This window comes from Mastacembelus armatus, chromosome 6 (genome assembly GCF_900324485.2).
Source record: "Mastacembelus armatus chromosome 6, fMasArm1.2, whole genome shotgun sequence".
In the NCBI taxonomy this organism is placed as follows: Eukaryota; Metazoa; Chordata; class Actinopteri; order Synbranchiformes; family Mastacembelidae; genus Mastacembelus; species Mastacembelus armatus.
In genome coordinates this window covers 23,485,850-23,506,518 of record NC_046638.1, presented here as the reverse complement: position 1 = coordinate 23,506,518, position 20,669 = coordinate 23,485,850, and the positions used below count along the sequence as shown (strand labels likewise).

General features: G+C 41.6%; 1 protein-coding gene across 6 annotated transcripts in view; it reads left to right on the top strand.

Annotated features, from left to right (window-relative positions):
- magi2b (membrane associated guanylate kinase, WW and PDZ domain containing 2b) overlaps positions 1-20,669 on the top strand; it is a 72,736-nt gene that overhangs the window by 37,279 nt on the left and 14,788 nt on the right. For 4 of the 6 annotated variants that reach the window (XM_026312305.2, XM_026312304.2, XM_026312309.1 and 1 more), the window contains exons 3-11: positions 1,288-1,407; positions 4,944-5,168; positions 6,661-6,889; positions 8,395-8,474; positions 14,658-14,715; positions 15,389-15,510; positions 16,094-16,276; positions 18,380-18,909; positions 19,784-19,952. In XM_026312305.2, coding sequence (XP_026168090.1) covers positions 1,288-1,407; positions 4,944-5,168; positions 6,661-6,889; positions 8,395-8,474; positions 14,658-14,715; positions 15,389-15,510; positions 16,094-16,276; positions 18,380-18,909; positions 19,784-19,952 — 1,716 coding nt within the window. Of the gene's footprint in view, positions 1-1,287; positions 1,408-4,943; positions 5,169-6,496; positions 6,890-8,394; positions 8,475-14,657; positions 14,716-15,388; positions 15,511-16,093; positions 16,277-18,379; positions 18,910-19,783; positions 19,953-20,669 lie in introns of those variants that run through there. The other 2 variants (XM_026312306.2, XM_026312308.2) reach the window with 2 other exon arrangements.

Below are 20,669 nucleotides of genomic sequence, written 5' to 3'. Positions count from 1 at the left end.
ACCACTGTACACAGCGTAGCAGTGTTAGACAGCCGTAGACATATACCAGAGGTGTCTGATTGTCTGAAATCCCTTCTTTGCTCATTATTTCTTGCTAAGCTGCCATCGCTGCTCCCAGTGGTGAAGTAAATACAGTAGTAGTTCTCTGCTGTCTGCTGAACATTCGCTACTCAGAAGAGAATGTGCACTACAGAGGCAAAGTGGTGACAGACGATCAATAGAGATTTAATGATTAAGATATCACACTCTGGGGAGAGTTGGAGGATGTTGCACTCCACGAGACGACTAACCCCCCCCACTCACTCAGTGTTTTAGCATGTGCCTGGATTTGTGTCTGCATGTGTAAGTTGTGTATATACAGCACATCTGCCACCTGCTGTTTTAATCTCCCTTAGCCCACACTCCAATTATGATACTAATTAGTGTTTTATTCCCAACATTCAAACACGAGCACGTGTTGTTCTTTTGGGTCTTTACAACATTGTCAGACCTGCTGATTGTACACTTGGACCACTTGGACCACCATTGTAACAAATCTCATCTTTTAAGCCAAGTTAGAGCAATCCAACTTAACTTTCACTATGTAGACCTGAGTTCTGGACAAATGCTGGTGAGTGATGTTTTCAGTCAGGTGGAGAGCAGGAATCGGCACTGGTGGACTTCACTGAACCTGGGCTGAAAGTCCATTTGGTACAGCCATAAACACAGCACCTCATTAAACCCAAAACTCCCATTGCTGCCATTACAGAGCTGAGCCTCAGTGCTGCAGCACTGATGAAGATCTCCAGAGTGTTGATTTAGGAAGGCTCTAATTGCCTCATGGTAATGTGGTGCCTCTGCATTCCTGCTGTTTCGACAATAACCCTATCGGCACAGTATTGTGTGCTGTGCAACCAGGTTTGTGTTTAGGTTTGTAAAAGTGGCATATTGATTCACTACTAAAACAGCACCAGATTGGCTTGTAGGGACTGACTGATGTGGGTTTGCTGTTTGCACATGCTTTTCCTACTCCTGTCTAGCTGTCTCTCACTGCCACTCACATGAAATTGTGTGAATGGAATTGGATACCACAAGTGATGAGTCCTCACTCATCCTCTTCTGTTCCATTTCCTTTCCCCTCCCACTTCCCCTCATACACTTTTAAGCTTCAAATCTGCCATGCTTTTTTCCTCCAGACGTTTTTCTAGGCTCCTTCTCTGCCTTCCTGCCTTTTCTTCTCAAGTGCCCTATTTGGCTCTGATGCCCTCTCCCTTTTCTCTCTTCTTCTCTTGCTCTCTGTCTATGCAGGTACCACCAGGCAGCCGAAGGAAGGGGAGGTACCAGGGGTGGACTACAACTTTGTGAGTGTGGAGCGTTTTATGGAACTGGAACAAAGTGGAGCCTTGCTAGAGAGTGGAACCTATGAAGGTGAGCTCTGCGAGCACTGTGGCTGCTGTGCAGCTGCTGACGATTCTGCATCTGTGAGACAAGTACAGGTGCTCAATGAGGAAAAAATGGGGATAAATGTTTCAGATGAGCAATCTTACTGTTTTTAAGTTGGACCTGCCTTCTAGCGCTATAGTGTAGATGTCTTTACTTGATGGATCGGGTGTGTCAGATGATGAACACCCAGCTGAAATATACAAAATGAGTCTTCTGCACCAACTCCTATATCAGTTTCCTATGGTGCTTGTTGGAACGGCTGGTTCTGTGTGTGTGTGTGTGTGTGTGTGTGTGTGTGTACCCATGTATGTGCACATGCCTGTGTGTGCGTGCGTGTCTGTGCATGCATGTGTGTTGGATGAATACCATTTTCAAGTCATGTCAAGTCTGTGCATCTGCTTTGCAGCACTGTCAGGGATACATGTACAGATGGGGGATTTGCTGGTTCATTTGCCCAGAAGCGATTTTTGTGAGCATGTGTGAGATGAACACACTAGCACAAATTCTGTGCGTCACTGTGATGTGTGCATGCGTGCATGTGTGTGGCATATTATGTGTGTGTTGGTTTCGTAACTGTGTATCTTTGCGTGTTTTCGGTGTATGTTTCTCCGAACACAGAGCTTACTTATGCCCACTGGGAGAAGCTGCCTCTTTCTGGATGACTGAACTAGAGGTGCAGCAGCTCATTTTGTAATGCACATCAAAATAAGAGAATGGGAGACAGGAGGTAAGGATGTAAAAAGATGGAAGAAGTTTTAGGAGGCAATGATGGGGGCGGGGCAGCATGGTGGCTGAGTGGTTAGCACTGTTGCCTCACAGCAAGAAGGTCGTGGGTTCGCATCCCGGCCTTTCTGTGTGGAGTTTGCATGTTCTCCCTGTGCTTGCGTGGGTTTACTCCGGGTACTCCGGTTTCCTCCCACAGTCCAAAAAACATGCATGTTAGGTTGATTGGTGACTCTAAAATTGCCCGTAGGAGTGAGTGTGAGTGTGTGTGGTTGTCTGTCTTTGTGTGTCTATATGTGGCCCTGTGACAGACTGGTGACCTGTCCAAGGTGTACCCCTGCCTTCCACCCGAGAGAGAGCTGGGATAGGCTCCAGCAGATCCCCGTGACCCTGAACCAGGAAAAGCGGGTATAGAAGATGGATGGATGGATGATGGGGGCCAAACTCAGACTTGGAGTATCATCAGGAAACTCTTCAAGATAATTGTAGTGAGTGCATATGAGTGTGTGTGTATGTGTGTGTGCATTAGAGTTTACATATGCGATAATGAGAGATGAGGCACAGCTGAAGGAGGATATTGAACTGTGTAAAATGCCAAGATGCCTTTGGGTTAAACCTGAAACATTCAAGATATGGAGAACATTTGGAGCATTTTAAAACCCAGGGTGGTGCATGAGGAGGAACCCTGGACTAAACTTATCTCAGCATCCATTCTCTAAAGCATCATTCAGCCTGTCCTTAAGCTTTCACAGGTGTGCACTTGCTGCCTTGGTAGTTTCATACTTGTGTCTTTGTTTATAGCGTGTGCCTCTGTTTGTGAGTTTATATTTTTGTCAGGATGTGATGATTATGTTTGGTGGCCACCAGAGTAAGTGTGCTTATTGAGAAAGAGGTGGCTGCGATGTGGCCTTTGCTAATATCTGTCTGCTTCCCACTGGGGATGAAAGTAAACTGATGTCTATGGGCTCTTTATTGCTGATCCTCCTTTTGTCCCTTATCACTGCCTCCTTCCCTCTTTGCACAGCAGTTGTTCTCCTCCCATTGCTCCCTCCTCTCTTTGTATAGTCTTTGTGAAACCCCCACTGTTCTCCTCTTTGAGGGATTATAAAATAAGACATCTCTGCCACTCACCCACACTATTTAATCACACAGCATATTTCCCTGGCAGATAAAACAATATCACATTCCTCTATCATGTAAGTGGGATATTTACAGGGAGAAGCGGTGTAAGAAAAGACTATTGTTTTGTGCACATGCAAATGTACCTAAATATGACACTATGACACAACACACAAACAATAACAGAGCCACATACAGCCTGACTGCGCAGCTATCGTTATGGCCTAAAATAGGTTTGTGTGCATCATTAGGCAGAGAAAACACAGTGGCATGCTTTTTGTTTTTTGATGATTTATTTTTGTACAAAAGATTAATTTATCTTGACAAATGGACATGGTCTGCCGTTAGGGACATATTTAAGCTGCTGTATTGAGTGCTTTATTTTATATTCTGTATTAGCTCCCCAGTTTGTTTGTTTTTGTTCTGAAATCTCATTAAAGACTATGTGAAATCTGCTATTATTGAGACGTCCATTCTAAGGAGTATATTAATATGGTACCCACAGTAACACTGTAATAATCCTGCCCCATGCAGGTCCATAGCAACAGTGTTAGTTTAGGTAAAGCCACCTTGATTGAAATGAACATGCAGATGGTTTGGGCTTTGACTGTCAGTAAACTAATGAATTGGTTAATTTAACGTAGCAGTGGTGCGAAAGTTGTTTTCATTCCAAAACGTACTAAGGAAGGTTAGACTGTCTGAATGTATCTGCCCATTAAATTACCCAAAGCAAAGAACCTGTGGTACTTCATTGTCTAATTTGTAAGAAAAGATGCTGAAAAACTTTCGATAATTTATGGTCTGCTGGAAATGTACAAATGCCACAAAATGAGACAGCAATTCTGGATGAAGAGCCAATGTGACATATTGGAGGTGACAGGTTTGTAATTTGCATCCTGTCTCAAATGTTATATTTTAGACTCTAAGGGGTTATCTGTTTTTCTGTAGTGACTGAAGGACTGCAATGGCTCAGACAGCAATGATGATCAAATGTAAATTAACTGAAAGACGCCTGGAGTGCCTCCTTTCCAGGATTGGGTAACAGATCTGGGAAACACAGCTGCTCCCAAAAGAATGTCATATAGGATGTATGATAGCAAAGAAAGTGGAAAGATCAGGTGGAAGCACAGTAATGACATAAACTCCCTTAAAGGAGGGTGTGGGTTTGTACTCCCTCTAAGTATTACAGTAATTGCTTTATGTTTTTGTCATTCTTTACAAGAAAGCCACTTAGGAGGACCCCTATTGTTTCTCTGTCTGTATTTGATTGTGACTGGAAATTGATGAAAGCTTCATTATGGAAATTGAATGAGTTTCTTTCTGTTGGCCCATTGGCATAGGATCCTCAGATTTTCAGACAGACAGGTCTGTGTAAAGATGTCTACTGTTAGCCACTGTTCAGACTAGTTTTTTTTTTTTTTTTTTTTCATAAACCTCAGTGTAAATGCCCAAAATTGATCAGATTCCTTCTTAACAATTAGTTCCCAGTCAAAAACTCTGCTACACTGTGTTCAGGCACTTGTCTTACATTTTGAAAGGCAATTATCAGTTCAAAGACTTGCCCACAAGCGGTGGACCTGCGCTCTGCCTGACAGACGGTGCGTTACATCACCTGAGATCTCTCTTTAGTCGTGCACGTGGCCTCTAACACGGACGGTGCTGTGCTGCTCTGCCCTCAGATAACTTTTACGGCACACCGAAGCCTCCTGCAGAGCCGTCCCCCGCAGCCCCTCCTCTGAATGTGAGTGAGGCCCTGCTGCCTGGAGCCCGGCCCAGTGCCCAGGGCAAGAGGAAGAGGAACCAGTCAGTCAGCAATATGGAGCAGCGTGCCAGCCTGGAGCCGCCTGAGGAGGAGGAAGAGGAGAGCCCGGTTGTCAATGGCAATGGGGTGGCCATCACGCCAGGTATTCTACAATGAGAGAAAAATGCATCCATTCTATGTTCAGCTTCTTTTGTTCCATATTTTCTATCTAGTCAGGACTGAAATTAGAGTCAAACACGGTCTGTTTCACAAGTGCTGTGACCGTGAAGTCATTTTATAACATCTTATTTAGGTGAGGGGAAAATCTTGTTTGAAGGCATGCTCTGTCTCTGGTGTTATTTATTGCTGTCTCACTGGTTTAACTGATTAAACCCAGACAAACACACCAGCTGTAATAGCAATCGTTACCTTTCCTTTTTATTGTTCCTTAAGGATAACTCAAGAGTCTATTTTCTCCTTTAGTCCAGTTTCATGTCTGCACTTTATGTACTTCAACCAGTTCAGATGACTACAAATCTGACAACAAACTGTACCCTGACCAGTTATAACAGACATTAGCAGACTCAGCTTGTATGAGTGTGAACTGCACAGGGTCTCAATAACCTTATGTAACACAATGCACAAGGGCACCTTAACATCTCCACTATTATAGCTGTCCAGAGCCTCATTTTGGGTTCAGCTCCTGTCTTTGCTCTCCTGCCCTGTCCTTGTTTCTATTATTACCTTGGCTTTCCCCTCTGTTTTCCTCCTCTCGTCTACCATTCTCTTCTTTGTGCTGTCTAGTTTCTTCATTTTGTGATCTTGTCTCTTCTGTCCTCTTCCTCTACTTATTTCTCTTTGTGGTTCTTTTAGTTTATCATAGTCATCCTTTGATTCTCTTACTGTCATACTGTTTTACCTATTTCCTTTTTTCCTTTAGCTGCAACAGAAAAAATATCTTTTCTTTATTTTTCTTGTGCTTTTCAGATGTCACAACAAAATTATGTATATGTAATTTGTTACTGACTGAGAATAGGAAGTTTTGAATGGCCCATTTTGAAGAACTGAAAATGTGCTTGTACCCCTGACTTTAAAGTGTTTGGACAGAAACAACCACCTCACTACACCTGGAAAAAAATTGCTCTAGAACTGGCTTTCCAACAAGATTTGACAGCTTTTAGTAGGGCTGGATAAATATATGGACTTGAATAAGGACCTTGAATTGTCTTTCATTTGACTTTTTCTGGAAGAATTGTGAGCTTTTTATTTCTTGTCATTTTACTGTTTTTGCCCGATCTTTTATAAAAAGACACTGGGAGGTGTAGTGTATTTGTTTGCCTCATTTAGTGACTTAAATGCCACCAGTTTCTCTCCTCACTCTATAACTCTTTCCTTGTATATCTGACTCAGTCTGTGACCCCTAAAGTCTCTGTCTTTCTGTGTTTCTCCATTTCTGACATCCCCATGTTGTTTTCTCCTCATTGTCCTCAGACACCCCCCCCCCACCATCTCTCTCTCTCTCTCCTGGGGGTTCACAGCTCTGCAGTGGCTTGGCTCTGACTCATCACGCATGCCGTGTGTCGAGTGCGTCCAGGTCTGTATGTGTATACAAGCGTTTGAGAGAACAACTCTGTGTGTGTCTATGTTCTCCGCAGAGTCCAGTGAACACGAGGACAAGAGCACAGATGCCTCTGGGGAGGTTGCTGTTGAGCTGTCCATTCAGGCTCCAGCTTCCAGTGAGCCTCCTACCGAAGGAGAGGAGGCCCCAAAGTCCCCATCCAAATCCCCCACCAAAATCCCAGATGCAGATGAGGAAGAGCTGGGTCCTCTGCCTGACAACTGGGAGATGGCCTACACTGAGAAAGGGGAGGTCTACTTCATAGAGTAAGAGAAAAATAAACTCTCTGAATATAGTACTTTATATACCAACATCGGGATTTTACAAATTATATAAATGTATAAATGCAGCTGTTATACAGCAGTTACGTGTTTATGACCTAGTGAAAAACATTTTGTCTGAAAATGAGAAACAAATGTAATATACCTCAGAAAGTATACCCTCTTTTAAAATGGTTTATGTATGGCTGCGGTGTAAACTTTATATAGTGCAAGCCTCTGTGTTGAATAATTGATGTAACTTAGTGCAGCTAATCAGACACACAGGATACACACAGACACACACACACACACACACACACACATCAACACATACATCAACACCTTTGGAAACTTTTGCCCTCTCCTCTCCCCTTTACTAATTAGTGGCTCGGGGCTAATTAGTGGATTAATGGCTATTTAGTTTACCTTACAAAATCCCTTATTTCTCTTTGTCACTGCACACAGACAAACACAAACACATATATAGCTGTATAGCTATATTTGTGAGGACACTCCCTGACATTACAACTAAATGCCTAATCCCAGCTCTTCCCCTAGCCCTGACCTGAAACTAATTCTAACCAGGTCTTATCACTTAAATAGCCCTTTGAAAAAATGTCCTGCAGAGCAAAAACCTGTGCACACAATCACATAAAGACTCAGTGTTTCCCCTAGAAGATTTTCAAGCACAGTGGGAAGAGGATGATTGAGGTTCTGCATGCTCCCACTTATATTTTTAGTTATTTCTCATGCAGCACAAGACTTTTGGTTGGTAAATTCCATGTAAAAGTGAATTAAGAGTATTAATAAGATGTATTTATTGTAGACAAATTGATTACTTCATAACCACAGATGTTAGAACAGAAAATAAATAAGGACAAAAATACAGTATATAAACAAAAAGATAAAATCCACATAATGGAATATATAAAATAATAAAACTATAAGAAATTCTCCAGTTGCTCAGTAATTTGAAACAAACTGCTCATTTTCTCACCTTGAGCACAGTTTTCATACTTGTTTTCCTCCGCCATGTTCATGTTTTACTAACTTAAGTTGCATTATGGGAACTCTTGTCACGTTTACTCAAACGACAACCCAGATTCTCTCTGTGCTGATTATTTAGCGATCAATTATATTATGTTAAAATATAATGATGATTAGTGACACTTGTTAGTGTAACATACTGAAATTGCAGGCAATAGACACAATGACACTGCAGTTCCACAAAAAAACATTAAATATCACAAACCTATGCAAACTTATGAAGATAAACACAACAATAACACACAACAATAAAGTATATTAAAAACACTATTCTCAAGCTTCACCTTCATGTTTTTCATGTATTCCAGGGTTTGCTCATTGCAAGCACACATGCATATAATACTTGCACACTCTTACTGTAGATACAGGCCATTAGCTACATCTCTGTCAGTCTCTCTCTGACCTCTGTTTGCCCCTTTCATCTCCACATTACCTTCATCTAACATCTCTTTCTTCTTCTGCAGTCACAACACCAAAACTACATCATGGCTGGATCCTCGGCTTGCAAAGAAAGCAAAGCCGCCAGAAGAATGCAGGGAAGACGGTGAGGAGAAACAACCTGTTTGCCTGTTTGCTCTCTTGTTTTGTAACTTTTAGTTTGCGTTCATCTGAGTCTTGCGTGTCTTTGAGCATTCGTGGGAGTGTGTCGTCTCTGCATTTCCTACTGTTTGTGTACCTGTGCTTTCTGCTTCTGACTCGGTGTTCAAGTGTGTTTTCCCATCCCCGAGAAGCAGAGCACAAAAATACTCAGCTGTTTGAGGTGTTTGTCAGTCTGCTGATCTCACCGCTCTCCACAGGCTTTGGGATGGACTTGCATATGAGTATCTGTCATGAAACATAGAGATTTAACTTTTTAACTTTTTTTTTTTTTACCTTTCTAGATTTGTTGTTAAGAAGTGATTATTAGCACAGAATCGGCTTGGAAGGTGTTTGAAGAGAAACAGACATTTCATTCAGTATTTCCAGTAATTAATTCAGATTCAAATCCTTTAGAGGAAGTAGAGGGAACCATTGCTGAAAAATATCAACATAAACAAAACCAAACCTTGGCTAGACACAAGCAAAACTTCATCCGATGAGAGACAGCTACTAGCTGGTTTCAGGCCAGCTAATAGCTACGTCGGCTAGCCGTGTAGGCATGCTTTATGTCAAAACATTTGTTACTGCAGTTCATTTAAAAACCATAACCATGTAATTCAAACTTCATCACTCCAGAATAACACATCACTGATTGTGTTTAAATGTAATTTGTCCAATTGTATACAAGCTACCCTGTGATGGACTGGTGACCTGTCCAGGGTGTACCTCTGCCTTTCACCCAAAGAGAGCTGGGATAGGCTCCAGCAGATCCCCATGACCTCTGGTTCAGGAAAAAGTGGGTATAGAAAATGGATGGATGGATGTATACAAGCTGTAGTGGAAGTGAATTCATTGCTCATTTTAGTAGCTTTTTGAGATTTAAATATAAAGTGGCTTGCATCTGGTCTTGTGTGAATGGAGGAAATAGAAATAAAAACTGACTTAAGATGAAATGTCAGAGAGTATAGACCCAGTGCTGATGTCACACAGTTTAACAGTTTCTTTGGTGTGACATATAACGGTGAGGTGATCTTACATCCTCAGTGCTGCCTCCAGCCAATGAACTGGGTTGTGATGTGATTCACCAGAGTAAGATCTGGATCAGTACCTTCTCTGCCTCTCCACTGTTCTCTGTCTCTTAAATTGTCTTCTCCTCTCTGCTCCCCTCTGCAGTCCTTCTTCATCTCCCCTTTCAGCCTCCCTCTCTTCACTTTACTGTCTCACCCTCTCTGCCTAATAAAAGACTGGACTGTGACAGGAGCTAATCAAAACGTTCTGCTCTGCACAGACTGGTTCTTTCTCTCTACACATACATTCAATACTGTTGTCAATTTCAAAAACCCTTTTCACAAACATACTTCAGCTTCATTTGGCAAAGCGAAGATTGGTTTTCACAAATGCCATCGATGTCCAGGAGCCAAGTTGCTGTCAGCTGTGATGCTCTGTGATCAGTTATTTTATGTATTAGTGCAGCCACTTGCTGCTGCTTCTGTCTTTGTAATCAGCTTTTTAAACAGTACTGAATGTATTGAAGTATTTAGCTGCCTTAGGAGTGCTTCACCACTATGAGGTGTTGTCTCAGGACTTGGAGACTGGGTTTGGATTTATCGAAATTTGGTGAAGGGCTTTAGGTATCAGAGACAGTAGCTTCCAGGCAGATGTCTGCTGGTCTCATCCTTCAGTCTGCCACAGTAGGTGTGTGTGGTCTAAAACAAAAGCTTAATAATCTTTACTAAAGTAATTTAAACCAAATCCCCAAATAATGCAACTAATTCTCAGTAGCTTGCCACACATATAGCTTGACTAACGTACATGTAACTAAACACTGAGGAACAAAACAGGCGCATCTGACGATGTCTCTGGTTACAGTATACCCGTTGGTCATGCACTGACTGATACTCAGTGCTGAGAAGTTAAAACGACTCAACCATGGAAGTAAAGGACATTCACATCATCTGTGCAAAGTCAGGGAGTCGGACGGGAACAGTTGTTAGAGTTCATCCTGAGGAGGATATGAATGTCTGTAGCTAATTTCCTGGCAATTCACCCAATTTATGAGGGTGCTAAAGAAAAAGTCGGGGGATCACCAGAATCAGCAGAATTCATCCTCTGGAGAAGATGTATGTATAAACTGAAAGATTTTCTTATCTTTAAAACACATTTTTTCCTTACCAGTGCAACTTTCTTCCTTTCTTTCTGTAGTTTATCTACTGTGTGGAGGTAATAATTGCCTGCTTTTACCTTTGGGAAAGCAGTGGTTAAAGAAGGTTAATGCTGAAGTGATCATCACTAGCAGAGGATTTTGAATCAGTACATTTGTGAAGGCCCTGGATGACACATCACATCCTCCTGCAGCACATTTGAATTGAATAACAGGTTTAGTTGTTTAATTCAGCATGCTTTTCTTCACATGTCGTTGGGTCTCAGCTGTGTTCTGTAGTCTACTGCCTGCCCTAAGTGACGATACCATTAATCACATTAATGGACACTTAGTTTCTGTATGATGAAATATGTGTAGAAACAAGGATGTCTGCAGGAGAGCCTCTGCAGGAGAGTAAATAAAACTATCTAATTTGGGCAGGAACAGCAAGAAGAGGTGGGACTGTATTTAACTGCCCCCCCCCCCCTGAAAGCCTTAGGGAGGAAGCAGACAAACATCCAGACACACTTTCATCAATTTTGTTTTCCCCCTTTTCATGTATGGCTGTTTTATTACACTGTTCTATTCCCTTTCCTTTTGCTCAGTTTCTCAGGCTACTTTTGCTTCCTTGCTGTGTTTTAGGTGAATTTGAGGATACACTTGTTTGTGTTGATGTGATCGATAGTTCAAAGGCCCATCACCACAGATTTGCTCTTTTTGTCAGTCTTTTTGTGTTACGTAACACAAGCCCGTATCTTGGCTCTTTGCTCAGAGGTGGCAACAACAGAGAAGGACAGAGAAGCTTCAGATCACAGCAAGTGTTGGTTTCAGTTCTGCCCTTGGTTCACACAGTGCTGGAGATGAAAAAATGCTGCTTGTGCTCATTTAGAGGCAAAGTTTGTCACAATGTCAGAACCTGCCAGTGACCAACACTGAGAGCATCATGACGAGGGACATTAAATATCAGACTTGGCAGAAAAGAAAAGAAAAAGTAAATTAGAGAAACGATGGAATTACATGAAGTTGTAATGTCAAATACAGGGATGACTTGCTAGAGGTTTTTCTTGAGAAGATACAAATAGTGATGGAGAGAGGTCGGCATGTAAGGAGTGTTGAAACGCTCTCAGAGCAAGATGGAGTCGTGCTAAAAAGTTACCTCTGAGTTACATCACTGTTATTACCCTTGGTTGTGTCTGTCTCTCTTTTCCCTTCCGTTTTATTCTCATTTTCCTGTTTCTCTTTCTCTTTTTTCTGTCTTCATATCCATCCATTAGTAATATTCGCTTATCCTTGAAGGTGGGCTGCAGCCTATCCCATCGAGAAGCGGGATACAGCCTGGACTGATTGCCAGGGCTGTTATGCAGACACAGACAACCCTACTCAACTGCAGACATAAAGGCCCGAGCTGGCCGCCAGGTTTGAACCGTCTTGCTGTGAGGCAACCACTGCATCACTCTGCCACCTCTATCTGTTGCGATGGCTCGAACTTAATTTCTATCTATACTCTCTAGATCTAGATCTGGACTAGTTGATTATTAACCAACAAAACATTGATCTGAAAGTATTTTCATAACTGATTACTGTTAAATTTTTAGCCATGCTATCTGCATGTTAGGCAATCCATCTTTTAATTGGGTCAAAATTTTAATTTTGATTTTAAATCAGATTCCTGCAAAACTAAAGTTGCCACCAGCAAAATAGCAACTGTTAGCACATTAATACACTAAACTAAATGTTGGGTTAGGATTGTTATTGCGAGCATGTAATATAGCCTCTCAGAGCTGTCAGCATGGCAGTGGACCTTTAGTGTAGTTTAAGCTACAGTGCAATTCATCTTTTCATATGTGAATTTTTATAAATTTGTAATAATGCAGTCACTCACTTCAGTGTATTGTAGATGTTATTTTAAGTTGATAGTTTTACATTTTTCCCCTTCAGTCGACGATCAATAACCGATGACAAAGTTTTTTTCCGCCATCAAGTATAGACTGTAATGTCACTGAGTTGTTTTATTAATTGAAATTTAATGGAGGTTGTTGTTTGATTTAAGTTAATTAACTTTATTTTTTCTGTGAGTCAGATGAGTTTATTGTATCTGTTCCTGGCTGGTCGAGAGAGATTTTGTGTGAAAGGGGAGATGAGTCATCTGATGCAGAGGAATCACAATTATAAGAGAGAGACACCAAAACCCATAAACATAAAGAAGCTCCCAGACACACACAAGCTAGCCTCTTAGTGCTCATACTACACTCAGACACATGAGGTGTTTCATTCAGTGTCGAAGACGATAATGCTTTTATTCATTCAAACAAGCAAAAGCAGTTCAGCCATTTATTACACTCATGCACACACACTGCAAATATAGACACATACAAATGCATAAAACACACAGGCAAACACACGCTCTCTCTCTGTATTTCAGCGGCTGCAAAAAGAGACAAGACAGAGCCCTCAGCTCAGGCAAGAAAAAAAGATTTCCACTGGTGGTTTCCATGGAAACTGTCTCCCTTTCACTTTAGGGGGAGGGTAAGCGACTAGTGGATGAGTTAGGCCGACATTTAAGGTGGTGCATGGACAGGGTGGGAGGGAATTTAAGGTGGTTTGAAATGTGAATCCATCTGAGTCCTCTGCCTGGAGGTTGAAAAGGGTCATTTGAGTAGTGGCAGTACAGGGCAGGTGTTTGAGCAAACAGTAAAGCAGAACAAAGATAATTGTAGCACATGCTCCACACACACACACACACACACATTCACACATTCACACATGGATTATAAATATCAGTTCATTATTACAATATACTTTGAGGGGATGATGCCATAGTATTAATGTCATGAATATTTGTAAAAAAAATAAATAATAGAGTTGGGGATTTGTGTGTGTGTCTGTCATTGAGTGACTGTTTAAAAATACGATGTTATCTAAACACAAGCAGCCAAACAAGAACTATAAGAACTATTGAGCCCTGCATTTGATGCAAATATTTGAATCTTGACAATTTTGCGACTCGGTTCTTTAAGCAGGTTTTGGTTGGTACTGAGGCTGTATTTCCAGTGGTTCTGGCCTTGCCTACACACACACTAGTGATTGGCCTGCGTAAGCAAATGAGTTATGGAACAGGAGCATCACAGCTAAACTCCCTGCCCTGCCTGCCAACACCACCACACACTTTTCTATACAAATTCCACACCCACACACACCCTGTTCCCACTGTCTCACTCAGAACTCCAGTTTTCTGTGTATTTGGGTTTTAATAATAAGCTCAGAGTCATATCATGTCTCTAATGATTCATTGTTAGTGTATTTTCTCAGACCGTATGACACTATTGTTCGCATGCTTTCATTGGATTTGCTTGAACAACTTGGGCAGATGAACCTGTGTGTATTCTTGTATGTTAATGTGGCCTTGCAGGATGAGGTCAGTCCCATTGTTGTTGAATTTTTTTATGTGCATGTCAGCTGTGAAATAGAAGAATAAGGCATATAATATGGAAATTTTATTAGTGCCTTGACCCAGTTCTTCTATGGTAGAGCGGGAAGGGATCAATCAGCAAAAGGATGGATGAAGGGAGTTAACAGAAAGCTAGAGGAGACAATAAACAGCCATTGAAGCCATGCAAGGTGAAAACGAGTGGGTGAGTGAAAGAAAAGAGACAAACATGAGGTAGCACAGTGAAGATATTCGGCCTTGAAGGATTTGCACACACACAACAAAGATAAGAGAATAAGAGAGAGGGCAGGATGTGATGTGTCAGACGATTTAAATGTTCTTTTCCTCCTGCCCTGCTTTATATTGAGGCGTCTGTTGTGATTCGTGTTTCCATGAAGATCGCCAATGCTGCAGATCGAAGTGTTGTCTGTCTATTAAAGGGGGTGTTTTGGGAGTGTCTAGCTGTGAGCCCCGAGATTCATGTTGTCTCCCCTCAGTGTTTCAATTTAGTGTCTACATTCCTTCATTTGCTCTCAACCTAAACCGACTATTTTCCCTCCTCTGTTTCTCCTCCCTCTCAGAGCTGCCCTATGGCTGGGAGAAGATAGATGACCCCATCTATGGCAGCTACTACGTAGAGTAAGTCTCCCTGTTGACTTGGTTAACTCAGCCGTTCTATAGTCCATTGGGAAATGCTTTTATTTCTTACATTTCTGGGAGATTTAATTTGGATGTATATTTTGGTCGTAGCTGCAAATATTTGACTTCCACTAAAACACATCCAATGTCAAATTCTGGTAAAATATCTACTTGCTGTTCTGTGAGATTAACAAACATTTTGTTTCACAGTCAAGTGATTCAATGTCAATATAAAAAATTATCAGTGGAGTAGAAGCTGACCTGCTTTGGTACCTGTATTTCCTACATATAACATGGGCTCAGGAGATGTGTAGTACCTACGTCATGTGGCAGGTGTAATTCTTTCCATCCCAACAGCTGCAACAAACCAAACATATGATCCATGGCAGAGACACTTAAGGTGTCAGTCTGTAAATGCAGAGAGGATGCATAATCAGCCATAAACAAGTCTGTAAATATCTCCTGTGTGGGTATACACAGTTGCAAGGCTAAACACACATTTGCAATATCCTAAATGAGTACCTTCACTTTGTTTCTAAAGTACATTTTTACTGAAAATACTTTTATACTTAAGTTTAGACTTCTGAACTGTATAGTGGTATTCCTGTTTTTGGCTTTAAAACGGCTCTGGATTATCACTTTCCCGTTATTTTTAATGATGCTGTATCTTCAGTCACATCAACCGAAGGACTCAGTTCGAGAACCCAGTCCTGGAAGCCAAGAGACGCCTGGAGCAGCAGCGGCAGATGCAGAGCCAGGGACTTTCTGCACTACCACTGCCCACTATATACAGAGGTACACATTAAATACTACAGTATGTACTTGTAGTACTTGAATAAAACATGCTGACAGACTAGCTTGCACAAATATGAAAATGCCAGGACTGCAGAACAGACATGTATGGCACATTGCCATTTTCCTCAGGGCATCAATGGCCCCTGAAAGCTGAAAGATGTTTTTAAATTGTTAATTTGCCCTGTTGTACACTTTTTGTCAAATTGAACATTGTGCATTGTTTGTTTCTCTGACCTAAGTATTTCATGAGGCAAATGCAAAGTGTCACAATGTACAGGGTCGAATGGAGATTGGTGACAGCGTGGGGGGGGGGCAGAGAACATGCTCACCCCGAGGCCGTCATCGGGCTTATTCAGGCACGCGTGTGATGACGTACTAGTCCAGTACATAATGTACTACTTCATCTGAGTGAAAACTGCATACCTGTAATGAGTCATCCTATCAGGAGTTAATGAAAATATGTCTCTATTGGTGCTTTTGCATACGTTAAAAAATGTTGTAGCACTGAAAAGATCATTTCACACAAAAATAATTTGACAAACTGAACGTACAAGCGTCTTCTCAAGACCTTCTCCTCCTGCAGAGAAACCAATGTTTACAAGGGACCCAACCCAGCTGAAGGGCACCTTCCTGTCCACAGCCCTGCAGAAGAGCAACATGGGTTTTGGCTTCACAATCATAGGAGGTGATGAGCCTGACGAGTTTCTGCAAGTGAAGAGTGTGATACCAGACGGACCGGCTGCTCAGGACGGAAAGATGGACACAGGTAATTATGTTTACCGATATTTACCAATTGGACAACTGTTTCAGAAATAATTTAAGATTTGAACAAACTACTGCAGTGCTATAATACTTATAGAAGTGCTTAAGCAGGGCTTCATTATTCTGACATCTCACCAGCGTGGACTTTAATTTCCTCCCAGATCAAGCTCAAAATGTGTTCCACACATATTTTCCTGCCTATCAGGTAACATCTGTCAACATGTCTTTTCAAGATGCTCTCCCCTTAAATCTTCACATGTCGAGGGATGCACTCACTCAAAGATGGACTTTTGTTAGTGTACTGAAAACATTTAGTCTCCAGCTGTTCAGAAAAAAACTCAAACACAAGCTGATGAAATCCTTCCAAGCTGCATCATAAATAAATAATGTCAGTAATGTGAACAAAACTGCACTCTAAGAATTGTTGAAGCACGTTTTAGAAATGTAAAATGTAAAAATTGAGGTTTCAGTATTCTCAGAAATACCAATTCATTTTAGAAAGAGACACCATTGGCCCTTGATGGCATATTTGGGGTGCCCTATATTTGTTCCTGTAGCACTGGGTATCCCAGACAAGGACTTCAGATCTTCTCAGCACACACAGTCTCCTTTTCATGGCCATGAGAGGAACCAATTTGATCGGCCAACCTGACACCAGCACAGCCTCATTAGGAGATTAATTGACTTATCCCTACACTACAACCACTATTGACTGTATTTTAAAAAAAATCATACACTGAGATTTGTAAATATTAAATCAAAAGTTGAAGAATTTTTCCGGAGGTGGTCAAACCTCAAAAAGCTGAAGTTGGTAAAAGTTAATGGGCTGTAGTCATAGACTCAGAGAAGAAACTACTACATGAGGCCTTATGTGCTCTGAACCTGTGAGCTGGCCCCCTGCCTGGCACGGTCAGTGTCTAAACTGCTCATTTAGAGCTCATTTTGTAGCTGGGAATCCTCCTTCTACCCATCAGCTCCTGCTCTCTGTTTTTATGCCCCTCTCTCTCTCTGCCTATCATCAGTTTCTTTTATCTGGGATCTTTCTTTCTATTTTATCCCCATCTCTCTCTTTGTCTCTCTGACTTACCCTTTATTATGCTTTCTTATCTAACCATGTCATCAGACACCTCTCCTCTGCTTTCAGCCTCAGTATATTTTTCTCCTCTTTCTCTCTCTACCTCTTCAGTATTTCTCTCTCCATCCCTTTATTCCGGTCTTTCAGCCTTTTCCTCCCTCTCTGTTCTGATTTCTCTCTCCAACTTGCTCCTCTCCGCTCTGTGACATTGCCAGAGCTGCGCACACAAACATTCGCACTTACGCGTGCACGCAATCACACACGGGCGCACCCAGGCTGAGATTAGCTGGCCTATTTGAGCTGTGCGGCATTGCTTTTAGGGATTGTGTACGATTGTGCATGTGACACGTGTGGTGTGTGTTTATGTGTGTGCTCACGGGAGTGTGTGGATGTCTACATGTGTGACAGAGAGCGCCTCCAGAAGTGTGAAATAGAGGATTTGAGGCAGCTGTATTTGTCATAGGGCTTTGACTTTAAAGCTGAAATCCATAACTTTCCACACGTTCTAACTACAGCTGAGATGACGGAGCGTTTGGAAACTGGTGACTGGAAATGTCACCATCCAATCAGGTTGTAACATTGTGACCATAACTGTGTGCATCTGTGTTATTAAAATACTTAGGGCTCTCTATAATAATAATAATAATAATAATAATAATAATAATAATACATTTTATTTCATGGCGCCTTTCAAAGTCACAAGGTCACCTTACAGGGAAGAAAAACAACATAGAGCATACAATATAGATGCCAGGGTGTCATATTCACAGAGGTGCAGAGACATTGACCCTGTCTCACTCACGCCTGTTTCACACATATACTTGTAGACAGTGAACTGATATTATGTTTTTGTGTGACACTCTTTTGTGGCCAGGATCTTGTCTTTCTCCCGTGTTGCTCCAGTATGTCCTGATATGGTGGAGATTTGACATTTATAGCAGCAGGCAGTCTGTTTGAGACCAGATCGAATGGTCTGCGTAACATCATGTGATTGAGACTGAAGCTATTTTGTCCTGTTTTCTCCCTCTTCAGGTGACGTTATCGTCTACATTAACGACATCTGCGTTCTGGGTACCACACATGCCGATGTCGTCAAGCTGTTTCAGTCTGTCCCGATTGGCCAGAGTGTGACCCTCGTGCTTTGTCGAGGCTATCCACTGCCTTTTGACCCTGAGGACCCAAGTGGAGCAGCGAGTACTTCCCTGACACCCATTGGCCTGGAGCACCGCCCCCTGGTGGTTAACGGTCGCGGCAGCTACGACCCCTACTTGGAGTACCTGTCGTTGAGCTCCCAGCTGCCTCCTCAGGCTTTGGCCCAGTCTGGAGCATCTCACCCTGGGGACACACATCTAGATGGCTCGTCCTTGCCGCCCACCACACCTGGCTCAGCCTCGGCACTCACACCTCACGACGACAACGTGTCCATGGCGTCTTCGGGGGCTGCAGGGGTTGCCGGGGCAACATCACAAGGGGCAGAGCTGCTGACAGTTACTATGGTGAAAGGGGCGGAGGGATTTGGTTTCACTATCGCAGACAGTCCCACTGGTCAGCGCGTTAAACAGGTGATGTATCATGGGTCATTTGTACATCTCTTCATTCACTTTGTAGACTAAAATCAATAGTAGAAATAAAAGGCTTCAGACCAGTTTGATTGTTTGACAGTTTGTGTTTCAGAAAGCGAATGTGTTAAAATAGTAAAGTTAAAACTATAATTTCAAATTATTACATTACAAATTAAACTTGAGACAGTGAAAACAGCAGGTCAAGCTGCTATGAATACAGCCAATGCAGGTAGGTAGAGAAAGAAAGAGGTTAATACCAACAATGTGAGTTCAGCATGTGGAGGGTTTTCTATCCACTAACATGTAATGTCCTGACTGACTGTCCTAACAAAGCTATAGAGTACAGTACAGTACCATCCTGTGTACCCTAAATCCAAACAGCATTAGCTGAATTAGATAAGATGAGCTGCAATATGACAGATGCTATTTCTCACGCCTGTTAATTACCTGTACTAAAACATCTGCACTACAACAAAACATCTGTCTTTGCAAGCAATTTGTTTTTATGTTCAACATTCAAGACTTAATATTCTTTTAGAAGAACAAATAAAAAATCTGATTGTAGGTTATGATAATGGCATTGTTTCGCAAGTTACCCACAAACAAGCTGCACATACCATGAAATATAATATGTTACTGTTAGTTTTTAAATGCTGGGAGCTTCTTGGATGATTTAAAAGGAGATTTCTTTTCAGAATTAACAGAAAATGATGACTCTTAGTACGAACTAAGCAATGTGCACTTTTCCATTTTAGCTCATATTTATTTATTTTGGTAGATAATAGAGTTTATGTTAATGAAACTGGAAACTATCATAAAATCACAGCAGAACAGGTCCAAATGATAGTGGATGTGTTGTGCCGTTGTGGTGCAGGTGCTGGAGCCGGGCTCACAGGGAGCATCTGGGCTTATAGAGGGAGACCTGATCCTGGAGGTGAACCAGCAGCCTGTGGCTGCAGCTGGACATGGACGAGTGGTGGAGATGCTTAAAGAGTGTCCCGTGGGAGCTGAGGCAACACTCCTCATACAGAGAGCAGGAGCAGGTGAGAAAGAAAGAAAGTTTCCCTTGTTTCTTCCTTATTTGACTGACTGCCTGGTTAGTAGTAGACAGTTTTATTGTTTCTATTGTTTATTCATAAGTGCTTTGTAAGGAAACTTACAAATGAGACATAATAAAACTAATATGTATTATAACCAAATTTAAAATACATACCTGTAATAAATAAAATGTGATTGTTATACTTTTTGATGGATAAGGCATATTTCATTAAAATAACATGGCATTGTTGGTATAAATGTCATTCACTTTCATTAGTCAAAGCCAAATCATTTTTCACTTTTATTGCCTGTTGATGGTCCTTGATCTGTACATTTTACTGATGATGAGAAAATGATGTGAGTACAGTAGAACTTGTATAAAATCACAGGTGGCAATTTGACATGTCTGAATGACTGAAATAATTTTAACAGAAAGAAAGAAGGGCTTAGTGCAAGAGCCACTGCCCAGCTAAATACAAGCTGGCTTCTGATTGATATGCACAAATATCATATTACTGTGCATCTTCAGGCCCAGCTGCATCTTTGCATGAGAGGAGTCAACTAGAGTTAACAGTCAGTGCTGAAAGAGCAAAAGAGATTTTGATTATGATAATTTTGACACTCGTTCTATTTTTGAACACATTCACAGCATTTTGTTCAAGTCTATGGATGAGATTTTATTTTTGGCATATTAAATAGTTCAGACACTAGAGGAATATTTC